The sequence below is a fragment of the Pteropus vampyrus genome, unplaced genomic scaffold, assembly GCF_000151845.1.
Source record: "Pteropus vampyrus isolate Shadow unplaced genomic scaffold, Pvam_2.0 Scaffold16, whole genome shotgun sequence".
Classification (NCBI taxonomy): domain Eukaryota; kingdom Metazoa; phylum Chordata; class Mammalia; order Chiroptera; family Pteropodidae; genus Pteropus; species Pteropus vampyrus.
The window spans coordinates 812,871-835,647 of NW_011888797.1; the positions used below are offsets into that span (position 1 = coordinate 812,871).

Sequence of the window (22,777 nt, forward strand, 5' to 3'; positions counted from 1 at the left end):
CCAACAAGGGAGGCTGCAAAAGAAGGAAAAGCAGAGAGGCCTTTCAATAAATTAGATTAACAAGCTCTGTCTAGTGACAGCCTGGAGTCAACGGCACTGTATTAAGTATATATCCTCTGCTTAACTATAATAGAGCATGGCATCCTTAAAACTGAAAGAAAAAACTCCCTCTTTCCTAAGTGGAATTAGTCACTTCTTCCTCAATGAGGTTAATCAAATTAATTCTCTATTTCTGAGTAAGCCATTCTCAATAGGGGATTTCCACTGCCTTTATTTTCACAGGATACTATTCCTACACAGGTGCTCCAATAAATTTTTTGAAAATTGGTTTTTCTTTTCTATGTACATATTTGTTGTATCTCTTCTATTGGATCCTTCTACTGTGTATGTTCTTACTGAAACATGTCCTGCACCTACAATGATCATGTTTATAGTTTTCAATCATGTTTCATCTGTCTCATTATTTATCTTCTCATCAAAAATCAATAGTAATATGCCCACGTTTTTCATAACTCAGAGATTAAATTATTCCTTTTGATTCTCTGAATTAATTCTTTCTTAGAAAAAAATGTTGCTTTGGTGTACAGTTTCTTCCTCAGTCTACTAAAAAATAAATCTCAAAGAATCTAAGGATTTGCAATGAAAGGTGAGAATTCTTATCTATCCTCGTACTCCACCTTGAAAATTACTTCTTCAGCAGTTTTCAACTCTTAGTATATACCGTCTCATTAAAATGTTTATAAACTGTAAAAAGTATGAAAACTGTTTTTCTACAAAAAGCAGAACTCCAAATGTATATAGAACATGACAAATATATGTATGTATGCACACTCACACTCACACTCACACATGTACACACACTCGCATAGAAAAAAATCAAAATTGTTTTGTTTGAACAGTATTATCAGTAATTTTCTTCCTTATACTTTTCTTTACTTTTCCACTTTTCTGAAAGAGCACATCATACTTCGATAATAGAAGAGCTGAACATTTACTATGTAGAAATAATTTACAAGCCAGGAAATAAAATATCACTTTCTTCCAAAGTACTGAGATTTCTCAGTATCTAGTCCTATATCCATCCAAACCTTACTGACAATTTAGTGTTCTGCTTAAGTAGTTTATCTTTACAAAATACATATAAACACAGAAACATACTTAACATAATCAGGTAAGAATATAATGAAGTGATTTTTTAAATATAAATTAAATCAGATAAACACTTGCTTAAAATCCTCCAAAGATTTCTCCTTTGAATTAGAATAAGTCAAAACTCTTTATCCAGATCTATGAAGCCCGATAAAATTCAGCTCCTAACTACCTCTTTGACTTCAAGCCCTGACACTTCCCCTAAGTCACTATGGGGCAGCCCCTCTGGCCTTTCCACTTTCCCTTCACTCTGCCTAACACAGAGATCTTCACGGGGCTAGCTCTTTCCTGTCATTAGGTCTCAACTCAAAAGTCACCTACCCAGGGAGGCTTTCCTTGATGTAATTTGCCATCTATTTCTTCTCCCCATCACTTGTTTCTATCACCTTTAAGATTTTTCTACAAAACATTTACCACTATTAAAACTTCTTGTTTATTTCTTTGCCTACTATCATGTCCCTTACTAGAAATCAAAATTTTCACCACTGTATTCTCTTTATGTAAAACAGTATCTGATATACGGAAAAGCAAAACGTTGAAGGGATGATTACTGAAGAAAGGGAGTAATAATGACTGTAGCTGTCATGGTACAATTTTTGATTTAGGACTCTTTATAAACATACACAGTTGGTCTCTAGTTTTACCAATTTCATGGTAACAATGCAGCTGACAAATTAGTATATGTGCTAATAAATAAAAATAATTCTGGGGAAAGCCAAAGAGTGAAGAAACACCCACGGGAGAAGATGAGAATACAGTCATGCACCACATAAGGAAATTTCTTCAGTCAGTGACAAACCATATATATAGCAGTGGTCCCATAAGATTACAGTTGACCTTTGAATAAGACGAGTTTGAACTGTGCAGGTCTACTTACATGTAGATATTTTTCAATTGATCCATGCGTGCAGTTCAAACCTGCATTGTTTAATGCAGGTCACCTCCAAGGTTAGGAGTCCAAGTCTGTGAAGGCCAAATGTAGTTATATGTGGATTTTCAACTGCACAGGAGGTTGGTGCTCTCAACCTCAACATTGTTCAAGGGTCAGCTGTACAAAGGAGTTGAAAAATTGCCTTGTGATGTTGTAGCTTCCCTAATATCATAGTGCAACGCATTACTCATGTGTTTGTGATGATGCTGGTGTAAACAAGCCTACTGCACCATAATAACAAGCCATATAAAAGTATAGCACATACAATTATGTACAGTATATAATACTTGATAATAATAATAAACTATGTTACAGGTTTATGTATTTACTATATGATACTTTTTCTCATTATTTTAGAGTGTAATCTTTCACTTATAAAAAGAACTTTTCTATAAAACAGTATGCCACGTTACACCAGCAGCTTCATATCTCTCATGTGTACCTTGTGTCTTGACTGCATCATTTTCTTTTGTGTTTGATTTAATGTCCTATTGTTTTGTACAGTAACAAGCTGTATAGGTTTATAGCTTAGGCATAATAGGCTACACCATATAGCCCAGGTGTGTAGTAGGCTATACCACCTAGATTTGTGTAAGTACACTCTATGATGTTCGCACATGACATATTTCTAAGAACTTATCCCATCACTAAATGGTGCATGACTGTATAAGGGTTTTATTTATCACAGACAGTAGAGAATATGGGAAGGGATGGGAATCGAGTCCAATGAGAGACTTAAAAGGATAAGAGTTTGGGTGACGATAATAGATAACCTCAGATAACTGGTTTCTAGAGTGCTGAGGCATAAGCAGATTAGTCCAGAAAGTCCTTGTGGAGGGTGGATACTTGGTTCCATCTCCTGTCTGCCATACACCATGCAGCTTCTTACTCACAAACCTCCCAGAGGAATGGCTGAAATTAGGGCATTTATAATGCTCAATTAAAGGATTCCTTCTTAAAGGTCTATTAGACTGTTGTACTGACTTTATTACGATGTGTTTTCTTCTTTATCAACATGTCATTAAAAAGAACAACACAGAACGAAAATGCTGTAATTTATTTCTTATAGTCCACAAACTCAGGTACTTACAAAATCGGGACAATGGTCAATGTCCCTGAATTAATCTTGTCATGAACCTCAATATCAAAGTATTATGGAAATATTTAAAATGAGTAAAAACAAAATCATTTTAAAAAACCAGTAAAAATAAAATATATAAGAATATATTTTAAAGGACTATAAATACAGAAAAAGAACTATGAAAACAAATTAGAATTAGGAAATTACAACATTCATATTAAAACGGTAATATGACATAAAATGAAATTAAAAGACAGACAAAATTGGCAAGCCATTTGACATCTTGTCTATTCTCTTGAGGCACCAAACACAATGATCCTCAACAGAAACACCTCTGATTTGCCAAGCCCTTTTTGAGTTAATTTAAACACTTAAGAACTGTCTAAGTAATTATAATCCTCATTGTATAAATTGAGGAAACTGAGATGTGAAAATAAATCAGGCTTACTAACTGTATCTGAGAAGCTATATAAATAGTTGTCTTTGAAATGCTCTGACCTAAAAAAAATTTGGTTACATTATGAACATAAATAAGGCCTTAGGTCAAGATGATGGAGTAGGTAAATTCTGTGCTTGCCCCACCCACAACCACCTCAAAATTACAACTAAACTACGGAAAACCATCCTTGAGAATTTCCTATAACTAAGAAGGTATAAAAGAAGCCATATCAGGACCGATAGGAGGGGCAGAGTCACAGAACAGGCAGGCCCCACACCCACATGAAGCAGTTAAAAATCAGAAGGGATATCTCAGTTGTGGAGGTCACCCCTGGGAAGTGAGGGATCCCAGGCCCACAGACAACTTCCCAGTCCAGGGTTGCAGTGCTGTGAAGAGAAGTCATCATAATTTTTAGCAATGAAAACAAGCCGGAGAGTGTGGCTGAGTGAAATGAAAGGTTGCTGGGGTACCAGGTATTCCTCTTAAAGGGCTCAAACACAGGCTTACTTGCTGTGGGACCTACTCGCTCTGAGTTCCAGTGCTGGGGCAGCAGTTCGAAAGGCACCAGGGACATAGGGAGAGGATCTAAATTGTCTGGCTTAAGAGTGACGGCTGGAGGAGAAGCTTTCTCCTTGACAGAAATGCTGGCAGAAACCACTGTTCCTTGCTGAGCCCTCCCCCAACCCAGCCTGCACCTACACTCTCAGGACCATATCTGAGTCTCCATCAACCTAGCTAACACCACTAGCCCTACCCTAGTGATGACCTGACAGCATGCCCCACCCAACTTGTGGGCCAACCCAAGTCACCTCCAGTGGCTTTTCCATACAAACAACCTGTCATGGCTCATATTGTGGACTTTCCTGAAATGTCTCAAAGGTTCATAAACTCTAAACAAGCAGCATCTGGTCTCCACGTGCCCCATAACTCTTGATAATCAACCCTAAGCTTGACACTAGCACCAGCCAGCCTCAGCTAGCAGCTTAGCCTCTTCCAGGAACCACCTAGGCCAGCACAAGTGGCAACCATCTGCAAACTACTTTGTAGCTCATAAAATGTGGTCCCAGTTTAGGGAACAGGAAACAGCTGACCTTGGCCTGCAACAGAGGCCCTTCCAAGAGACCCCAGAACTAAAACACCCATTGGTCAACTTTAGACTACACCAGAGCACCACCCAACCACCTCCACAAAAAACACTCTCAACGAGCAGACTCTGGGCAGACTCAGCAGGCATCAGAGCCCTGCCAAAGTGAATCCTTCTCCATGGGGTCAGCCCCTGCACAATAGCTCCTCCACTGTAGTCACAGCCAGTCCTCACAACCAATCAGCCTGAAGGTCAGTCCCTCCCATTCATGTGCAAACAGCAAACGAGGCTCATTTACAAAAGAAAGGCACACACAATCTACACAAGGGACACACCTAGAGCATCCAGCTCAGGTGACCAGGGAAACTGTCACTGGATCCCCATGGGACACTGACTATATAAGGCCAGTCTACCAAGACTGGAGGACATAGCAGCTCCATCTAATATGTAGAAACAAACATAGGAAGGCAGCCAAAATGGGGAGACAAAGAAACATGACTCATATGAAAGCACAGAACAAAACTCCAGAAAAAGAACTAAACAAAATGGAGACAAGCAATCTACCAGATGCAGAGTTCAAAACACTGGTTATAAAAATGCTCAGTGAACTTAAGGGGAAAAGTAGATTAACTCAGTGAGAACTTTAACAAAGAGATAGAAACATAAAAATGGAGATAGCAAACATAAAAAAGAACCAGTCAGAAATAAAAAACTCAATAACTGAAATAAAGAATACATTATAGAGAATCAACAGTAGACTAGATGAAGTAGAGGACCAAGTCAGCAATTTGGAAGAGAAAGTAGCAGGAAACACCCAATCAGAACAGTAACCAAAAAAAAAAAAAAAAATCAAAAAACACGAGAATAGTTTAAGAGGTCTTTGGGTCAACATCAAGTGTACCAACATTTGCATCATAGGGGTACCAGAAGAGAAGAGAGCGAGCAAGGAATTAAAACCCTATTTGAAGAAATAACAACTGAAAACTTTTCCAACCTGGTGAAAGAAATAGATATAAAAACCCAGGAAGTGCAGAGAGTCCTAAACAAGATGAACCCAAACAGGCCCACACCAAGACATATTATAATTAAAATGCCAAAGGTTAAGGACAAAGAGAGAATCTTAAAAACAGCAAAAGAAAAGCATTTAGTTTCCTACAAGGGAGTTCTCATAAGACTGTCAGTCATTTTTTTCAACAGAAACTTTGTAGGCCAGAAGCTTTGGCATAAAATATTCAAAGTGATGAAAAGCAACAACTTACAACCAAGGTTACTCTACTCAGTAAAGCTATCATCTAAAATCAAAAGACAGACAAAGGACTTCCCAGGCAAGAAAAAGCTAAAGGAGTCCATCTCCAAACCAGAATTAAAAGAAATATTCAAGGGACTACTTTAAGAAGAAGAAAAAATAATCTAAAATATGAATAAAATGGCAATAACTACATATCTAGCAATAATTACTTTAAATGTAATTGGATTAAATGCTCCAATCAAAAGACATAGAGTATCTTCATGGATAAGAAAACAAGACCCTTACATATGCTGCCTATAAGAGACTCACTTCATATCAAAGGACACACACGGACTGAAAATAAAGGGATGGAAAAAAATATTTTATGAAAATGCAAATTTTAAAAAGCTGAGGTGGCATACCTATACTGGATAGACTTTAAAACAATTCCACGCCTGGGTATTTATCCAAAGAAACCCAAAACCGTACTTTGAAGGGACATGTGTAGCTGTATGTTCACTACAATATTATTTACAATAGCCAAGATATGGAAGCAACCTAAGTGTCCCTCAAAAGATGAATGACTAAAGAAGTGGTACATATATACAATGAAATATTACTCAACCATAAAAAAATGAAATCTTGCCATCTGCAACAACATAAGTGAAATAAATCAAAGAAAGACAAATGCCATATGATTTTACTTATATATAGAATATAAAAAACAGAATAAACAAAACAGAAACAAACTCATAGACACAGAGAACATTCTGATGGTTGCCAGATTGGGGGGTGGGAATAGATGAAAAAAGGGAAGAGATTATGAAGTACAAATTGGTAGTTACAAAATAGTCATAGGGTTATAAAGTATAGCATAGAAAATACAGTCAATAATATTGTAATAACCGTATGGTGTCAGATAGGTAGTAGATTTATCGGATGATCACTTCACAAGTGACATAAATGTCTAATCACTATGTTGTACCCTTGAAACTCATATAGTATATGTCAACTGTAATAGAAAAATAAAAAAATATTTTTAAAAAAACTGAATTTTTTTTTTATCTCTGAGCATAATATATTTTGCCATAGTACACAAAAATTTAAAAGTAAGTTATACGCTTTACTATCATAAAATGATCAGTCCTAATATAACATTTTTCTAATAAATTTTAAGCAGCCGGCTGTCTACTTGTTGCAATAAAAAATGGCTCAAAGGTATATAACATTTTAAAATTTTTTTCCCACATTTAGGTGACAATGACAAACTGCCCAAGTTTCCACCTTGTATTCCCATCATCACTATATATTCGAAAAATCAATACCCCTCTTGCAGCTAAGGATTACAAATGCAATCTACATTCTTCCTTTTTATTTTTTTCTCCCGTAGGCATGATCATACCTACGCACATAAACATGCCAGAAATAAAGAAAAGAACAAGGTTGGTGATATCTTTATGATTATTCCTTCCTTCCAGTATAAAATATGTAATTGTCATTATTAGGATATAAAAAGATAATAGATACCACTTTCTCTTTTCTCCAACAAGTTCTCATAATTCCTGTTAATTTTACCAGTTTTCAGAATGTAGTAGTCTAATGAATAGAACCAAAACTCAGTTTGGCCACAGAATCAAAGCAAGAAATAGAATTCTCTTGAGTTCATTCATTCAAATTAAATATAACTTTATTTTTGCTACTATGGTAACTTTAAAACATGTGATGGATAAAAGATTTATTATCAGATGCAGAAAACAACATGATAACATTTCATTAATTCATACTCAAAGGAGATGATAGCTGCTTTTTTCACAATGTTGACATTTACTTCTGAATGGGTTATTAATTACTCATTTTTACAACAATTATATTGTAAAATCATGAGTGAAACAACAAGAGAAATTGAATACATCCTTTAAAAATAACAAAGGCTACTATTTAATGTGCTAGGTATTCTGTTAGGCACTTGACATTTGTTAACTTATTTAATCTTCACAAAACAATATAGTGTTAGAATTTATCCTCATTCTACAGATTAGGAGACTGAAATTGATTCAGAGGTTAAGTATATTGTTAGCAAGTGATCAAGTCAGAATTAGAACTCAAGTTGCCAAAGAGAATACTTTTTACACCATTCTTATCTCCCTATGATGACTGTGAAAGAAAAATTCAGAATTCAACTAGCATAGCCAGAGTAGCCCCTGCATGCAAGGCATAAAGCAGAGTATGCTGGAGAATATAAATATTTGTCAGACACAGACATTGCCCTCAGGCAGCTTACAACCTAAAAGAATAGATATTACATAACTATATTAGTAACTATAATATGAGAGAAATCCGCAGATGTCAAAAATAAGATATTTGAATATTAAGAGAAAGGAGATTGTTTCTGGCAAAAAAAGGACTGAATAAGACCTTAGGAAAGAAGTAGCATTTGAGTTGGGCTTTAAATCCCATAGAATTAATAGTTTTGCACCAACTAGTTGCTCACTAACATTTGGAAGAAGTACCTAATTCATATACCACAGAGGATATATATCTCATTTAGAATTTAGTTTCTAAAACTCCAGAGTGGCTCTGTATAAATTCTAACCTGGTTTCAGTTGCTGAGAAATGTATTTAAGCTGAACGTCTAAGATGATGTCTGTGAAACTGCTCTTTGAGCTTAAAAGTTTAGAAACTAGCACTTTGGCATCTTGTTACATATGGAGATGCATTATTGCCTTTTCTCTAAGCTTCTATTTTTCTATACGGGAGAAAACATTTTCTCACCTGAAAATATTTCCAATTAGAGCTATATTTGATGTGGATTTCACTGTCAGTTTTAGGGTTCTAATTTCTTTCCTCCATAGACCTGAGGTCAATAAACTTCATCAAAAATCTAACCTACTGCCCATTTTCATAAATAAGGTTTTATTAAAACACAACCATGCCTATTTGTTTTCGTATTGTCTATGGCTACTTTTGTGCTACAATGGCAGAACTGAATAACTGCACCAGGGTCCATATGGCATCAAACCTAAAATATTTACTATCTAACCCTTTACAAGAAAGAGTTTGCAGACCCCTGCCATAGACAATTTGTTCAGCAAATATTTATTAAAGGCTTATAAGGGTAGGTAGCATGTAGGCAGCTAGTATGGGTTGCTGGCTGAAAGACTATAGTCTCATTAAACCAAGTTAAAACTTAATTCGCAGTGCATTGTATTCTTTAGTACAGTTAATCATCACATATGAGGAAGAACTTGAACTTTTGCTGTGGAAAAAAAGAAAGCAGGCGACTCGGGATATAGTATTATTCAGAAGTGCTCTATTCTTACTACTTCTACTACTAGTAAACATTTATTGAGTACTTACTTGGTGCTAGACACTGTTATAAGCACTTAATATAAGCAGAATATGTCATTTATTCCTCATTACAACCCTACAGTGTAGATACTATTATTATCCTCATTTTACAAATGATAAAATTAAGATACAAAGTGATTTAGTTCTGAGGTCTCACAACTTGTATTTGTTAGACCTGGGACTTTACTAAACATGCTTTTATCCCTGGAGATATTCAAGCAGAGACTGGAAGACTTCTTAAAGGATTAAGGATTTAGAGTTCTAAGAAGGAGCAAAAAAATAATGGCTACTATTTATTTAGAGCTACTGTGGGTCTGGCATTGTTCTGTGTGCTTTAGACACATTCTCTAATTTTCATATCACCCTACGAGGTAGGTTTAAGTTCTCTCTTTTACAAACAAGTTATTTGATTGACCAAAAGCATATACCTAGTAAACTGCAAAGCTAAGATGAAAACTTAGGTCTACCTGACTCTTGATTATACCAAGCTATTTTCATTTTTAAAAAATCTTACCTGTACTTCTAGTGTATGAAAAGGAACCACATTTAAAAATGAAAGCAGCAGATATTCAACAGTTAAACTATGAAATATCAGGCAGGGCAAGTAAGGAAAGAATAATCTATGCAATTAAAATAGTAAAGAGAAAAACAGTGAATTATGAAATATATTTCTAAATGTAAATACAGAATCCATTCCTAATTGCAGCTAAGATCAAACTCAGAATAAGCCATGGCAGAATTTGCTAGAGACACTAAAATAATTGAAAACTTTCATTTATTCTAATAAAAATGATGATCCATTGACATTTAGCATGTATCTCTGACATAATCAGATATCCCTTTTTCCAAAGGAGAGGGGCCTGGTCAACTCACTTCTCCATTTTTGTTGAAGAAACATCTGAAGATGTAAATGTGAACAATGCTCTTTTCTGAGGAGGCACGATTGAATGAGAAAGAGAAAGGAAGAAAAAAGGAGAGACTCTGGGCATTAAGTCCAAATAGAACTGAGTTGGAATATTCATGTCTGCTACTTCATAACTGTCACCATAAATAAGTTAATTCACTTCTCCACACCTCAGCTTCCTCATCTAGAAGGCTGCTAGTGAGAGATGCTGTAGAGGCATCAAACATGCCTTCTTAGAACACATCCAACCCAGAGAATTGTTATTCTTTCAGTTTTTTTTTTTTCAGGGAAGGTCTTCAGCAGAAAATACTATTTTCTTACTTATTCCCTTTCCCACTCTGCATGTAGATTCCATATGTCTCTTTAGTTTGAAAGGCATGAGAAGAAATATTTGTTGTGTACCTGTTTTGTATGGGTGGGTTAATAGAAGCTAAAACGAGGTAGGGCATTTCAGGTACTAGAAAGGATTTATGGTAAAGCTCAGAATGTGGAAAGTTGATGTGTGTTCCAGTTCTTGGCAATCACACTCGTTTTAGTATGACAGAGTGGAGATTAACAGGAACCAGACTGTAGAAAATTCTGAAACACCATGTTAAGGAATTAGGATCTTGATAAAGTCAGCACATCCTGCATATCACTAAAAACTCATAATTTGCAGTATATATTTTGCTCAGTCCAAAAATATTCTGTGGTCATGCACTTGTCACCTCTAACATAATCAGACACTTACTTCCTTTACGGCCCAATTAACCAGAATCCTATTGACTGAATTTATGGCTTTCCCTTCTCTGGTAGGCATGAAAGCATCTCTTTCTGCAATATGACTCATTTTGTGAGATTTGAAATAGAGCCTTATGATTCGTTGTACAAGTAGCTATCCATATAGTCAGAAAGTACAGAATAGGATGCTTTGAGAAAGTCATAATCAGAGGATAAAAAAACTCTTAGACAATAAAACTATGATTGCTAAAACATAAGAATCAATAAAGGATTGGAAAATAAATTGGAAAGTACAAAAACAAAAGATATGGGAACAATTAAAACACACAAAAAATGAATTTAGAAGCTGCAACACCTAATTAACAGATACTCTTTAATGAGAAAAATGAAAGGAAGAAATAAATATAAAAGAAAAAAATAGAAAAGTATTTTCCCAAAGCTGAGAAAAAGATACAGTCTTGAAAAAAAGGGGGGACAATTTTTGTGCACCATGATACATTTTTTTAAAACTCACAACTAGATGTAAAATTTTAGAACACCAAAATGTAAAACCTGGACCGTAAAAGCATCAAGAGAGAAAAAACAAGTCATATGCATAGGAATAATAGCAATAGATGCTAAAAGGAAGTTGTTCAAAGCTTTCAAACTCCTGGGAGAGAATAAATTTTAACCTAGAAATCTGTAATCAGTTAAGCTGACAATCAAACATGAGAGAAGAATAAAAGTTTCCATCACTCAAGGACTCAAAAAGCTCTGCCTTGAGAAGTTACTTGATGATGTACTCAAGTGTATTCAAGAAGTAAAGCGAGAACAAGACATGGAAGCCAGGAACAAGAGATCGTATCTTCAGAACAATAATGAAAGATTTTCACAGCAACCCCAGAAAGCTAATGGTAGAGACTGAAGTAGAGGAATAGAAATTTTTAGTACTGAGATATCTAGGAAAAAAGAAGGATTTGATAGGTAAGATAGAATTTAGAAACTTAATGAAGACATGATAAAGGAAAATTGTACGAGGAAAAGAAAGGCGATTCAAAAGTCCAAAAAAATCTGATTAGAGGGTTGTTAAGTTGAACAACTTCATTAAAATGTTAAACAAGCAGGTTGATTAGAATGAAAGAAACAAAACAATCACAAGGATATTAATTCACCCATATACTTTTAAGTGTATATCTATATTACTGCCCACATTCTTTACAGATAAAACACATACATTAGGAAGAGAGATAACACACTTTCTTGGCTATTTAACTAGGTAACATTTATGATGGTGTGTTCCCACAAAAACTTATGTTCCAAAACCAAAAACCCAGCTGAAAGAATAGAGAGAGAAGAGAACTTAAGAGTAATAGTAGAGACACTATTTAAACATGTGTGGAGGTCTCCACTTTTAAGATTGCTAAGTTTACACTACCTGTATTCAACAGTGTAATGATGGATCCAACCAACCAAGAGAAAAAAATCAAATGATTACGAGCATTGACAAGTCAGAGACATGATTACTATTATTCCTAGCTGATATAGTTGCCTAACTAAAAAATAAACATTTTTATAAACCACAGTGTAATTCATTAGATGGCAAGGTATAGGATAGATACACAATAGTCAACAGCTTTCCTATCTACCAGCAATAACCAGTAAGAAAATACAATGGGAAAAATATCTATTCACAATAGAAACAAATATTGTAAAATAATCAGGAAAAAACAACAAATGTAGGTAAATGTTTTTTTTTTAAACTATACAACTACTTAAAAATGTAAAAAGAGACTTGAAAGCATAGAAATTTATATCATACTTCTGAGTGGGAAGATTCAATACTGTAAAAATGTCCATTTTCTCCTAATTCATCTCTAAATTTGACATTGTTCCAATAAAAGCTCGATAGGTAAGACCTAAAATTACAAAATTTTTAGAAGAATACATAGGGGGAAATCTTCATGATTTTTATTGACAACAATTTCTTGTCAAAAGAAATTGATAACAAATATGAAAATAGATAAATCGTACTAAAAATCGAAAACTTCTGTGCATCAAAGGACGCAATCAACAGAGTAGAAAGGCAATTTACCGGCAGAATGGGTTAAAATATTTGCAAATCAAGTATCTGATAAAAAATTAAACTCACAGTTACATAATGAGTCATTATGGTTTTTACAACTTATGGCGTTTGTTGTTTTCACAAAATATAAAATATCAGAAAATTAGATCTTGTTTTGAATAATTCAAACAATGTGTAAGTATATGAAGTAGGAAATTAAACTCTCCTTGGACTACTAAGCCTTAGATATAACAATTATTAGCAGCATGATGAATAAATTTCCAGATTTTCTAAGCACCTACAAATAAATATTACATATAATTTAATACACTTATTATGTGAGGCTGGTTTGTACTATACATACTGTTTTTTAGCCTGCAAATCCTATCAAAATTGTCAATGTTATTTCCAGAGACCATCAAAACTGAACAGTAAAAGATAAATTTGCAAGTATATAACAAAAAAAATTATTTAAAAAACTTGCATTTATATTGTAAGATCTTCATAACAATCCTGTAAACAGGAATTAGCATCCTCATTTTAAAGAATAGGAAGCAGAGGGTAAATTAATTTTCCAAAACTATACAGCCAATAAACAGCAGTCAGGACAATTACTTCGACTAAATTGTAAGGCTCATCAGAGCGGAAACCATATAGTATAATTCTCATTTTATATGGTTCACAGTACCTGGCATAATATTCTAAGAAACATGAAGGTATGACGAATGTTTATATTGTTTTCTGCTTTGTATCCTACATGTAACAAAAAGTCAAATATTTTGGAGCAAATGGATGAATGCATAAAATAGGGAAATGAGGAAGGAATCTAAATGAAGTGAGATTCTTATTAAACCATAAACTTTTTAACCTGTAGGATAAATAATAAATATATTCAGCAGCTCAGCCATCCTGGAAGCACAATGTAAAATGATAAATCAATTGAATACATACTTGAAAAGAATGACATCAATAATTACTGATATTTCTTTAACAGAGAAATGCTATAGTGAAAAATGTTGGGCAGTAGATAGTATACAAGTTTAATCTACTGTGAGAAACTGGGCGCTCTTCAAAAATATATTTTTTAATTTCACAGAAAATTATTCACATGAGTTTTGGATCAAACATAACAGGCAAACTTAAATTACTTAATCTCTTGAAACTCAATTTCTCAAGGTCAAGTGAAAATATTCCATAAGATCGTGCTGAAGTTGATATGAGAGAGGGACTGCAGAGTGCCTATCACTGTACCTGGTTTCTGCTGGGCATCCAATAAATGCTAGATATTATCGTTAACATTACTACTATCATTATCATAAAACTTTCTTAAATTATACAGAATAAAGCGTTAACAATGGTAAAGTTTTAGTTGTTATTTTAAGAGCTATAAAAATGACTGTCTAAAGTCATAAAAACCTAGATAAAGGTAAAATGCATTCCTCTGTAAATGCCTGTCTCTTCTGCTCCTTGAATGAATATGCAATATATGAAATGTCTACTGACCTAATTTCCACAGCAATTGCAATAGTTTCCTTTAGCCGCCATAAGAAATTACCACAAACTTAGTAACTAAAAACAACATTAAGTTATTCTCTGACAGTTATTGACATCAGAAGTCTGAAAGGAGTTTTACAGGGCTAAAATCAAGGTATCAGTTACTTCTGGAGGCTCTAGGAGAGAATTTGTTTCCTGCCTTTTCCATTTTCAAGAGATCACCTGCATTCCTTGGCTCATAGCACCTTCCTCCATCTTCAAAGCTAGCAACAATAACATTTAAAAATTTCTCTTTGCTTTTCTCTTCATATTACTTTCCTTTATTCTAAGGACCCTTATGATTACATTGGATCCATCTAGGCAATCCAGGATAATGTCCTCATCTCAAGATCCTTATCATAATCACATCTATAAAATCCCTTTTGCCATATAAGTTAACATATTCACAGGTTCTAGAGATTAGAACACTGGACTTTATGGAGAAAAGGAGGTGATATTCTGTCTCTCATGACTCATCTTCTATCTTCCAAAGAGGCACATCCATCCACATGTAAAATCCATTCACCCCATCTCAACATTCCCACCAAGTGTTAACCCATTACAGTATCAACTTAAACTCAAATTCTCATCTAGATGTCACCAGCTCAAAAGACCGAGATCTCATTATCTAAATCAAGTATGGGTGAAACTATAGGTACGATCCATTCTGAAACAAAATTCCTCTTCATCTGTGAACCTTTGAAACTAGAAAACAAGTTCTTTGCACCCAAAAGGCATTGAATAACAATGACAGATATCCTCATTCAAAGAGGGAGAAATGAAAGGGAAAAAAGGGAGTCAACAATCATAAGCAATTTAGAAAACCAACTGGGAAAACCCCATCAGGATTCAGGCATAGGAATAACCTTTTGTAGTTCTCAGCTCCATCCTCTGGGCCCTCAGCCCCATCCTCTGAGTCTTACTTCCTATTTCGTAAAGGTTAGCATATATTTGCAACTGAGTTGTTTTATAAGCCTGTTTCTTGCCTGTAAGAATTCATTCCTTTAGGAATTTAACAGCCTTCTTTTCCTTTGGCTTTTTCCGATTCCTTTCAGTCCGAGCTTACAGTGTCTCTGCTGATATGCAAAACTCAAAAACCTTGTGGGTATCGCATGTATGTCACAGAAATTCATTTAATTAAACAAGAGCTGCCTCCACAGATCTTTCTTGGTTAATCCCATCTCTAGATAAGTGCTAAAATGAATGAGAAGATCTATGAGACACATACCTAATCTCTTCAAAGAACCCTCTGTATGATTGAATAAATTTAATATTTTGATCCTATTGAAGCCCTAGAAAAAAGTTATCCAGCCACATTTTTGTGTTTCTCTCCAGAACACGGTGAATCTACAAATTTTAGCATCTTTTTTTCAATAAGCCGAGAAAATTCCAAATCACCAAATCCTGGTTCCTTTTCACTTAAAAGTTCTTTGTACATTTTATCTCTTCCCTCTCACATTTTGCTATAGGCAAAAAGAGGAACCAGGCTGCACCTTCAGTATTTTGCTTGGAAATCTGAGTTCCCCAAGTTCTTCATTTACTAGTTCTGCTTTCCACAGAATCATGGAACGTAATTCTGCTAGGCTTTCTACTACTATATAACATGTACTTCCTTTCCTCCAGTTTTCAATAACATGTTCCTCTATTGCATCTCAGTCCTTACCAGAAGCATCTTTAACATTCATATGTCTACCAACATTCTACCTATGATAGTCTAGATATTCAGTAAGATAATAAAGGTTTCTTCTACCATTCTCATTTCCTTTTGAACTCTCACCAGTAGTACCTTTAATATCTATGTCTCTACAAACACATTATTTATGACAATTTAGGTCTTCTCTAAAACAAAATAGATTTTCTCTACCATATCACTTCCTTCTGAGCCGCCACTGGCAGAATCTTTGTGATTCATATTTCTGCTCAAGGCAGTCTAGTCTTCTTCTATTGTTCTACTCAAAATTCTTCCGGCCTCTACCCACTGCCCAATTCCAAAGCCACTACCACATTTTAATGTATTCGTTACAGCAGCATCCCACTTCCAGGTATCAAAATCAGTATTACTTCCTAGGGCTGCTGTAACAAATTACCAGGAACTTAATAGCTTAAGACGATAGAAATTTATTCTTACCATTCTGCATGTCAAAAGTTCAAAATGATTCTCACTGGGCTAAAAGCAAGGTATTGACAGGGCTGCTTCCTCTAGGAAGTCCTAGGGAAGAAGCCATTTCCTATTTTGCAGCCAACTCCGTTCCTCCATTCATGGCCGCATCACTTCAACCTCTGCTCCCATCATCACGTACTCTTTCCTGATGCCGACTCTCCTGTCTGTCTCTTATAAGGACCATAATGATTACAGTGGGCTCACCTGGATAACCCAGGATATCTCCCCACGTCAGGATCCTTAACTCAGTCACACCTGCAAAATCCCTTTCCCACATAAGGTCACGTATTCACAGGTAAAGATGAGGATGTGGACCTCTTTTGGGGAAATTAAACTGCCTACCACAGCCATGGTCATTAGTAACTGAACTCTGTTTAAAATGTTTAACCCATTTTTTTCAATTCCATAGTTTTAAGCCCTGTTCCCACTGACTACCCAGCTTACGGGACTATCATTTTTGTCATTTCCACATTTTAAATGTTGGTTCTTTTAAAAATTTCAGCAAGAAGAAATTCAGATATGAAATAAGACTATGTATCGAAGCACGATTCCTAGAATTGTTAATATCTTAATGATTGCTTGACTCATTATTATTGTTTGGAGGATTTCCAAAGTATGTAGTAGTTTTATTACAGAAGGAGAAAAGTTAAACTCCTGTCACAAAACCATAACTATTCTGGAGCTGAAAGATATACCTAAAAGATCATCTTAATTTTAAGGATGACAAAAATAAGGTGTAGGGAGATTAAATGATGTACCCAATGACATAAACTTTAGAAGAAGGGGGCATAAACTTATTTTAAGAATATCTAATGACTAACTATGTGGAAAGCTATTCTAAGAGCAAGCATACAGAAAGCTGCTGCTTTTACATTAAAAGAATTTCTTAATCTCAGGTTTAAGACTTTTATTTCGCCATCTGAGCTTCTTAAGTATTGAGGCAAATACTAATAGGTAGTTTTCTAAATAGCTAGAGGAATTTCAGATAAACTTTATCAGAGTCATGAAAATAGAGACGTATTTGCCAGAACGCTACACTTGATGGTTATCAGGCTAAATAACAGAGGTTCTACTATTGTTGGTCTAATGATTAGATTGGGAACAAATTCTGAGAGGCCATAGGCCCTACAAGTAATACAGTTTCTGGTTTCCCTGGAGACAAGGCAATTAACTCAGTGCTGTAATGAAACCCTAAGATAAATATCTGGTAATAAATGTGCATGGCATAAAAGTGCTTTTAAGAAAATTGATATATCTTCACTTTGTTTTTTTAGGAGCACCTAAATTAAATTATACTGTGTCCAATGTTACCTATTCCTTTCAAAAGGCATCTTGGATACGAATCACTTGGATACCTTTAAAATGTCAGTTTGATTAAAATGTTAGTTTTTGCTAATTATAAGATGAATAATAAAGACATGAAGTAGAAATTAAGATATAAGGACTTTGAACAGGCCAGTAAGAATTGCTATCCATATGTGAATAGGACTTTCAATAAATAGAGGAAAAATACTCATATTACTATAAATAATCAGATATTTCAATACAAAGGGAAGAAAAATGCATATTTTGACCTACAGATCTAACTAAAGACTCAAAAATGAAGACTTTATATGTGTTGTCTGTGTGTGTTGGGTATTTTGTTGTGCCAATAAAGATATTTTAATCTTATTAAAGATTAAATCTTGATAACATCTATAATAATTGGAAAATATTCCCAGATTTTTTAACATAATCTGGGTAAAGAATATAGGATAAACGTGATTTTTGAGGGTCTTTTCACTGTATAGTCAGAGTACAGATGTTTAGGAAAAAGGTTAAAAACCTCATCAGCAATTCAAAAGTATGTCAAAATATAAAAATGATCATGGTTGTAAAAATAGGCACTGCTAATAAAAATAGCTTTATTTTTCCTGTTAATAGAAATAATAATTATTCTTACAAAAATAGAAAGCATAAAGAAGAAAATTAAAATTACGACTGCTAAGTAAGCACTTTAAATATTTTGCTGAACATACTTTTAAATTCAATCACATATACAGATGATTTTATATAAGTTGGACTGTGCCTATAATGCTAGTTTGAAATTTGTTTGCTCTGCTACTTTTCAGGGAAAAAAAAAAGTCAGGGATATCTTTTCTTTTCACTAAATATGGAACTATATTATCATTTTTATTGATAAAGAATATTCTATCATAGAATGTTCTATAATTTATTTAACCAAACCCTTATTGCAAGATATTATTCTTGGTTATTACCTTTTTGATACAATAAAACTTGATAAACATTCTGTATTTAGCCAATTTACCAACTTGAACAATTCTTTCTTTAAGGTAAATTGTCAATTAATTCTAATCATTTACAATTAAAAGTGGTGGATAAGAGAGTATGTGTATTTTAAACTCATGCCTAACAGAAAATTTGCCTAACCCTCTTTGAAAGCAATTTGCCAGGATGTATTGATTCTTAGATGGGACCCTTGCTGGGTGGGGGTGGTGAGCTGAGCTGTGGCAGGAGGGGTGGGAGGGTGGTAAGGTGGAGAGGACAGTGTCCCTGCTCTGAGGGAGGGGCTGATGGGCAACAGAGACAAAGGGGTGTGTGATGGGCACAGGTCATAATGGGCAGGAGAGGATAAAACTGCTGGGAACAGATGTGTCTGGCTCAAAAGGAGGTCCTTGCCGAGTGAATGCGCTTGGACTCCTGCTCACCCTGATATCTCCTGGGATCCGGACATCTGCACACCCTGACATCTCCATGCTCTAGGTAGGGCAGAGTCTGGTCCAGGAGTGTCTTCAGCCTTACAGTCACTGAGAGACAAAAAAGCCTTCAGAAGACCACCGCTAGCCCACTTGATAGAGAGACCTGGGAAACAGGACGCTCTACAAAGTGTGGTAAGGAAGGTGTGGAGAAGCCCCTAGGAGCTACCTTGATAAAAGGGAGCTGTAGATGGCCAATATGTTACCGTATTACACAGCTGAAAGCAGCTCTGCAATGGGCCTGTTTAATACCCCCATGGGGAAACTGCAGCGACAACTGTACAAGGGGGAGTATACTCTATTCAAGTATGCACCAATGTTTGAGAGCGACTTCATACAGGTGAACAGAAGAGGATCAGTGATTGATGTATACAACCGTGCCAGCATGGTGACTGTGGGCATCGTTCGCACCAGCCCCAACCTCGCGCTACCTGATGTCATGCTGCTGGCTCAACCAGCTGCTACCTCTGGCTCTCGCACCCAGAAAGGAGGTAAAAAGCCTACACAGGTCCTAGAGCTAACCAGGCTGCTTCCCTTGGAGTTTGTAAAGATATCGATCCATGACAGTAAAACAAAACGGCTCCGCCTGAAGTTTGCCACTGGCCGCTGTTTCTATCTTCAGTTATGTCCCACTTCAAATGCAAGAGATCTCTTTGCTCACTGGGAAAACCTTGTTTGCATCCTGAGACCACCAGTGGAGGCTTACAGCTGTACCTATGCCCTCCCAGCTGGGGACGAACTGGACATAACTAAGTTTGAGGAGGAAGACAAGAGCCTACAGGTAGGTCTTTGCAGAGTCTCTAAAAGATGGGGCTGGGTGCTTTGGGAGAACAGCTCAAGGTCCTGCAGAGCTTTGAGTACTAAGCTAAAATGTATTGCATTTGGAAGTGCTCAGGGCCAAAAAAGCCTCCATTTGGAGGCCATGCCACATTGAGAAGGTCCCTAGTGCTTCTCCAAGGCATTCCCTGAGGCTGTATTTCAGAGATTCCTTAGCTGTCAGCAATTCTTAATTTCATATCAGTATTCTATTACCTCTGCATCATCCTGACCATCCAATACATTCTTCAACATATACCACTCCGACCCAGGTAGGCTGATACATTGTGGGACATCATATCTCTCCATGACTGCTATGTACTGATTTTTATATGTTATCAGTGTCAGTGAAACACGCTTGTGTGCATTTGTACAATTTGTTAGTAGCTATAAAATATGAAAGTGCATACCGCTTTACCGGCAATCATACTAATACAAGTGTATTTTTAAAAGTGTATGAAGATACTTACTGGTGATTTTAGTAGTGCTCTTGCTGGGTGTGGAACTATTAAAGCAAAACTGAGATGATCACTGTGGAGATAACCGGGGTTTCCTGCTTCAAATGGGAGATTAGACTTGAGACCTCAAAATTCTTAATCTTGTTTAGTTATGGGAATAGAAGGGAGCAGACCTTTCTGGTCTCACTTTCTTCACTTCACTTATCTGTCTTCCTCCTAGGCAAATGCTTTTGATTTCCGTGGAACGGATCAAGATCAAATCAGCATTAGGAACCTTCACATGAACCCTGAAGTGTTTGGGGCCACCTCTGATGGTTATGCTGGGGAGGACTGAATTCACGTGCCTCCTACATCTTCAAGAGTTCACATACTTCTGTCACAAAGCCTACAGCGCCTGAAACAAGAGCAGCAGTGGTGGCAGGAGCAGTGTAAAACAGATACTAACATATGTGCCATGGATGTGTCTGCAACCAATCTGAAGAGAAACACAGCACTAACAGGAGCAGCCTTCACAGATCCAGGAAGAAGCGAGACCGAATGGCTCAAACGGGTGCTTTCGACATGTTTGAATATTGTCCTTAGAGGGTAACTTCCAGCACATCAGTAAGAGCTGCTGGCCTCCCGCCAGAGGACAGCATGAGTATGGTGAATGCAAGAGCAGAGACTATTGGCAAGCCCGTTGCAAAAACAGCTAAAGCCTCACTATCAGGATCTCTCATCTCAACCTTGCAGAGTGAAGACTACATGAGTAAATGGGATAGAAGCCAGAGGCTCTCCATCCAGCAAGATGGACTCTTTAAAAAGGAAAAAAAAAAAAGGCTCAAAATCCTGTACTGCTTATGGTGCAGAGGTGGACATCTTGTCCAAGACTGTGGGAAAGCAGTATCGGCCACCATAATAAAATTCAACTTGACTCTCTGCTCTAAGAACATAATGCTCTATTAACAGGAAAGAGTAGCCATAAAATTAATGGCAATTTAATATTGGGCTCTGAACTATTTTTAAGTTTCCTTTAACTTGATATTTGTAATTAAATAGGTGACAGAATAAAATGTTAAAGAATGTTCTCAAAGATTCTTGTCCATTTATGATCTACATTTATTAGCCAAAGAAAATTCTAAAATTTCCAAAACATAACCAGGAACAGAAACAACCAATAGAAAGCAAGGTGATGTAAATGTAGCCAGGAAAGAAACATGACATCATAATTTTTAACTATTTTAACATTAACTATGACTTTGAGTAGGTTACCTGTTTTCTTCTTTAAATGGTTACTTTGAGAATTAGGTATTAGACATGTGAAATATGTGGCATATAGTAGGCACTGTGTAAATGATAATGATTATTATTGTCAAAAGTGTTGAAAAACATTTGAGTTTAGTCGTACTTTCTAGAAAGGACTTCATTTTTCTAGTCTCTTCATTCTTGATTTCTCTCCTAATTCTTTGCCCAACTTAAATCTTATTTAACTGCTTTGAAATTACACTAAAGTACCCCAAAATATTATATAAATATTAATTTTAATCTCCTGATATTATTTAGAATTCTAAATTTTCATGAACTTGGAAGGAACTACTTCTTATAAAAACTTCAATAATTAGTCACAATGGAAGGATAAAATGCCATCTAAAGACTAGGGAAACAAAAAATTAGATAAAATGTAAATATAAGATCGAAATCTAAACAAAACTGGAAATTAATCTTAGAACTATAAGATAATTTTGCGAGTTTAAGAGTTTAAAAGCGATAGACACATCCCACAGTTTTGTAACCCAGAACCAGAAAGTGTAGGTAACCTGGCTACCAATTAAGTCTGTATTTCCATAACCCTCATGTTTCTGAAGCTTAACACTGTGCTTTGAATATGGAAGATATTTGATACATGTTTGCTCGATCCAATTAAATTAAGTGTTATAAATGTGAAATAAATATCATTTATTTCAAACAAACACATCTGGGCATAAAGAAATTCACATAGCTCTATACTAATTCTACTGTTACCTAGGTCTCCTGTACCAAACTGCAAGGCAGTGGTTTTTTATGGGGCCCGATATGCACAGTACTTATAGCTTAATGAGTTTTAATAGCCTCATAAAATACTTCAGATCTGAAAAAGGCTTCAAAATAA

The 22,777-nt window shown here is 35.6% G+C and overlaps 2 protein-coding genes across 2 annotated transcripts in view; one reads left to right on the top strand and one right to left on the bottom strand.

Moving 5' to 3' along the window:
• ANKS1B (ankyrin repeat and sterile alpha motif domain containing 1B) overlaps positions 1 to 22,777 on the bottom strand; it is an 874,817-nt gene that overhangs the window by 638,550 nt on the left and 213,490 nt on the right. The gene's annotated exons all lie outside the window — the stretch shown is intronic.
• FAM71C (family with sequence similarity 71 member C) lies at positions 19,566 to 20,983 on the top strand. Its single transcript, XM_011354405.1, has 2 exons — positions 19,566 to 20,156; positions 20,870 to 20,983. The coding sequence occupies exons 1-2, from the start codon at positions 19,566 to 19,568 to the stop codon at positions 20,981 to 20,983; spliced, it is 705 nt and encodes a 234-aa protein (XP_011352707.1).

Excerpts from the sequence above, each read along its gene's own strand:
- FAM71C (XM_011354405.1), top strand. The coding sequence starts at position 19,566 with ATGGCCAATATGTTACCGTATTACACAGCTGAAAGCAGCTCTGCAATG. Across the intron at positions 20,157-20,869 it reads AGGAAGACAAGAGCCTACAG|GCAAATGCTTTTGATTTCCG; the intron begins GTAGGTCTTTGC and ends TCTTCCTCCTAG.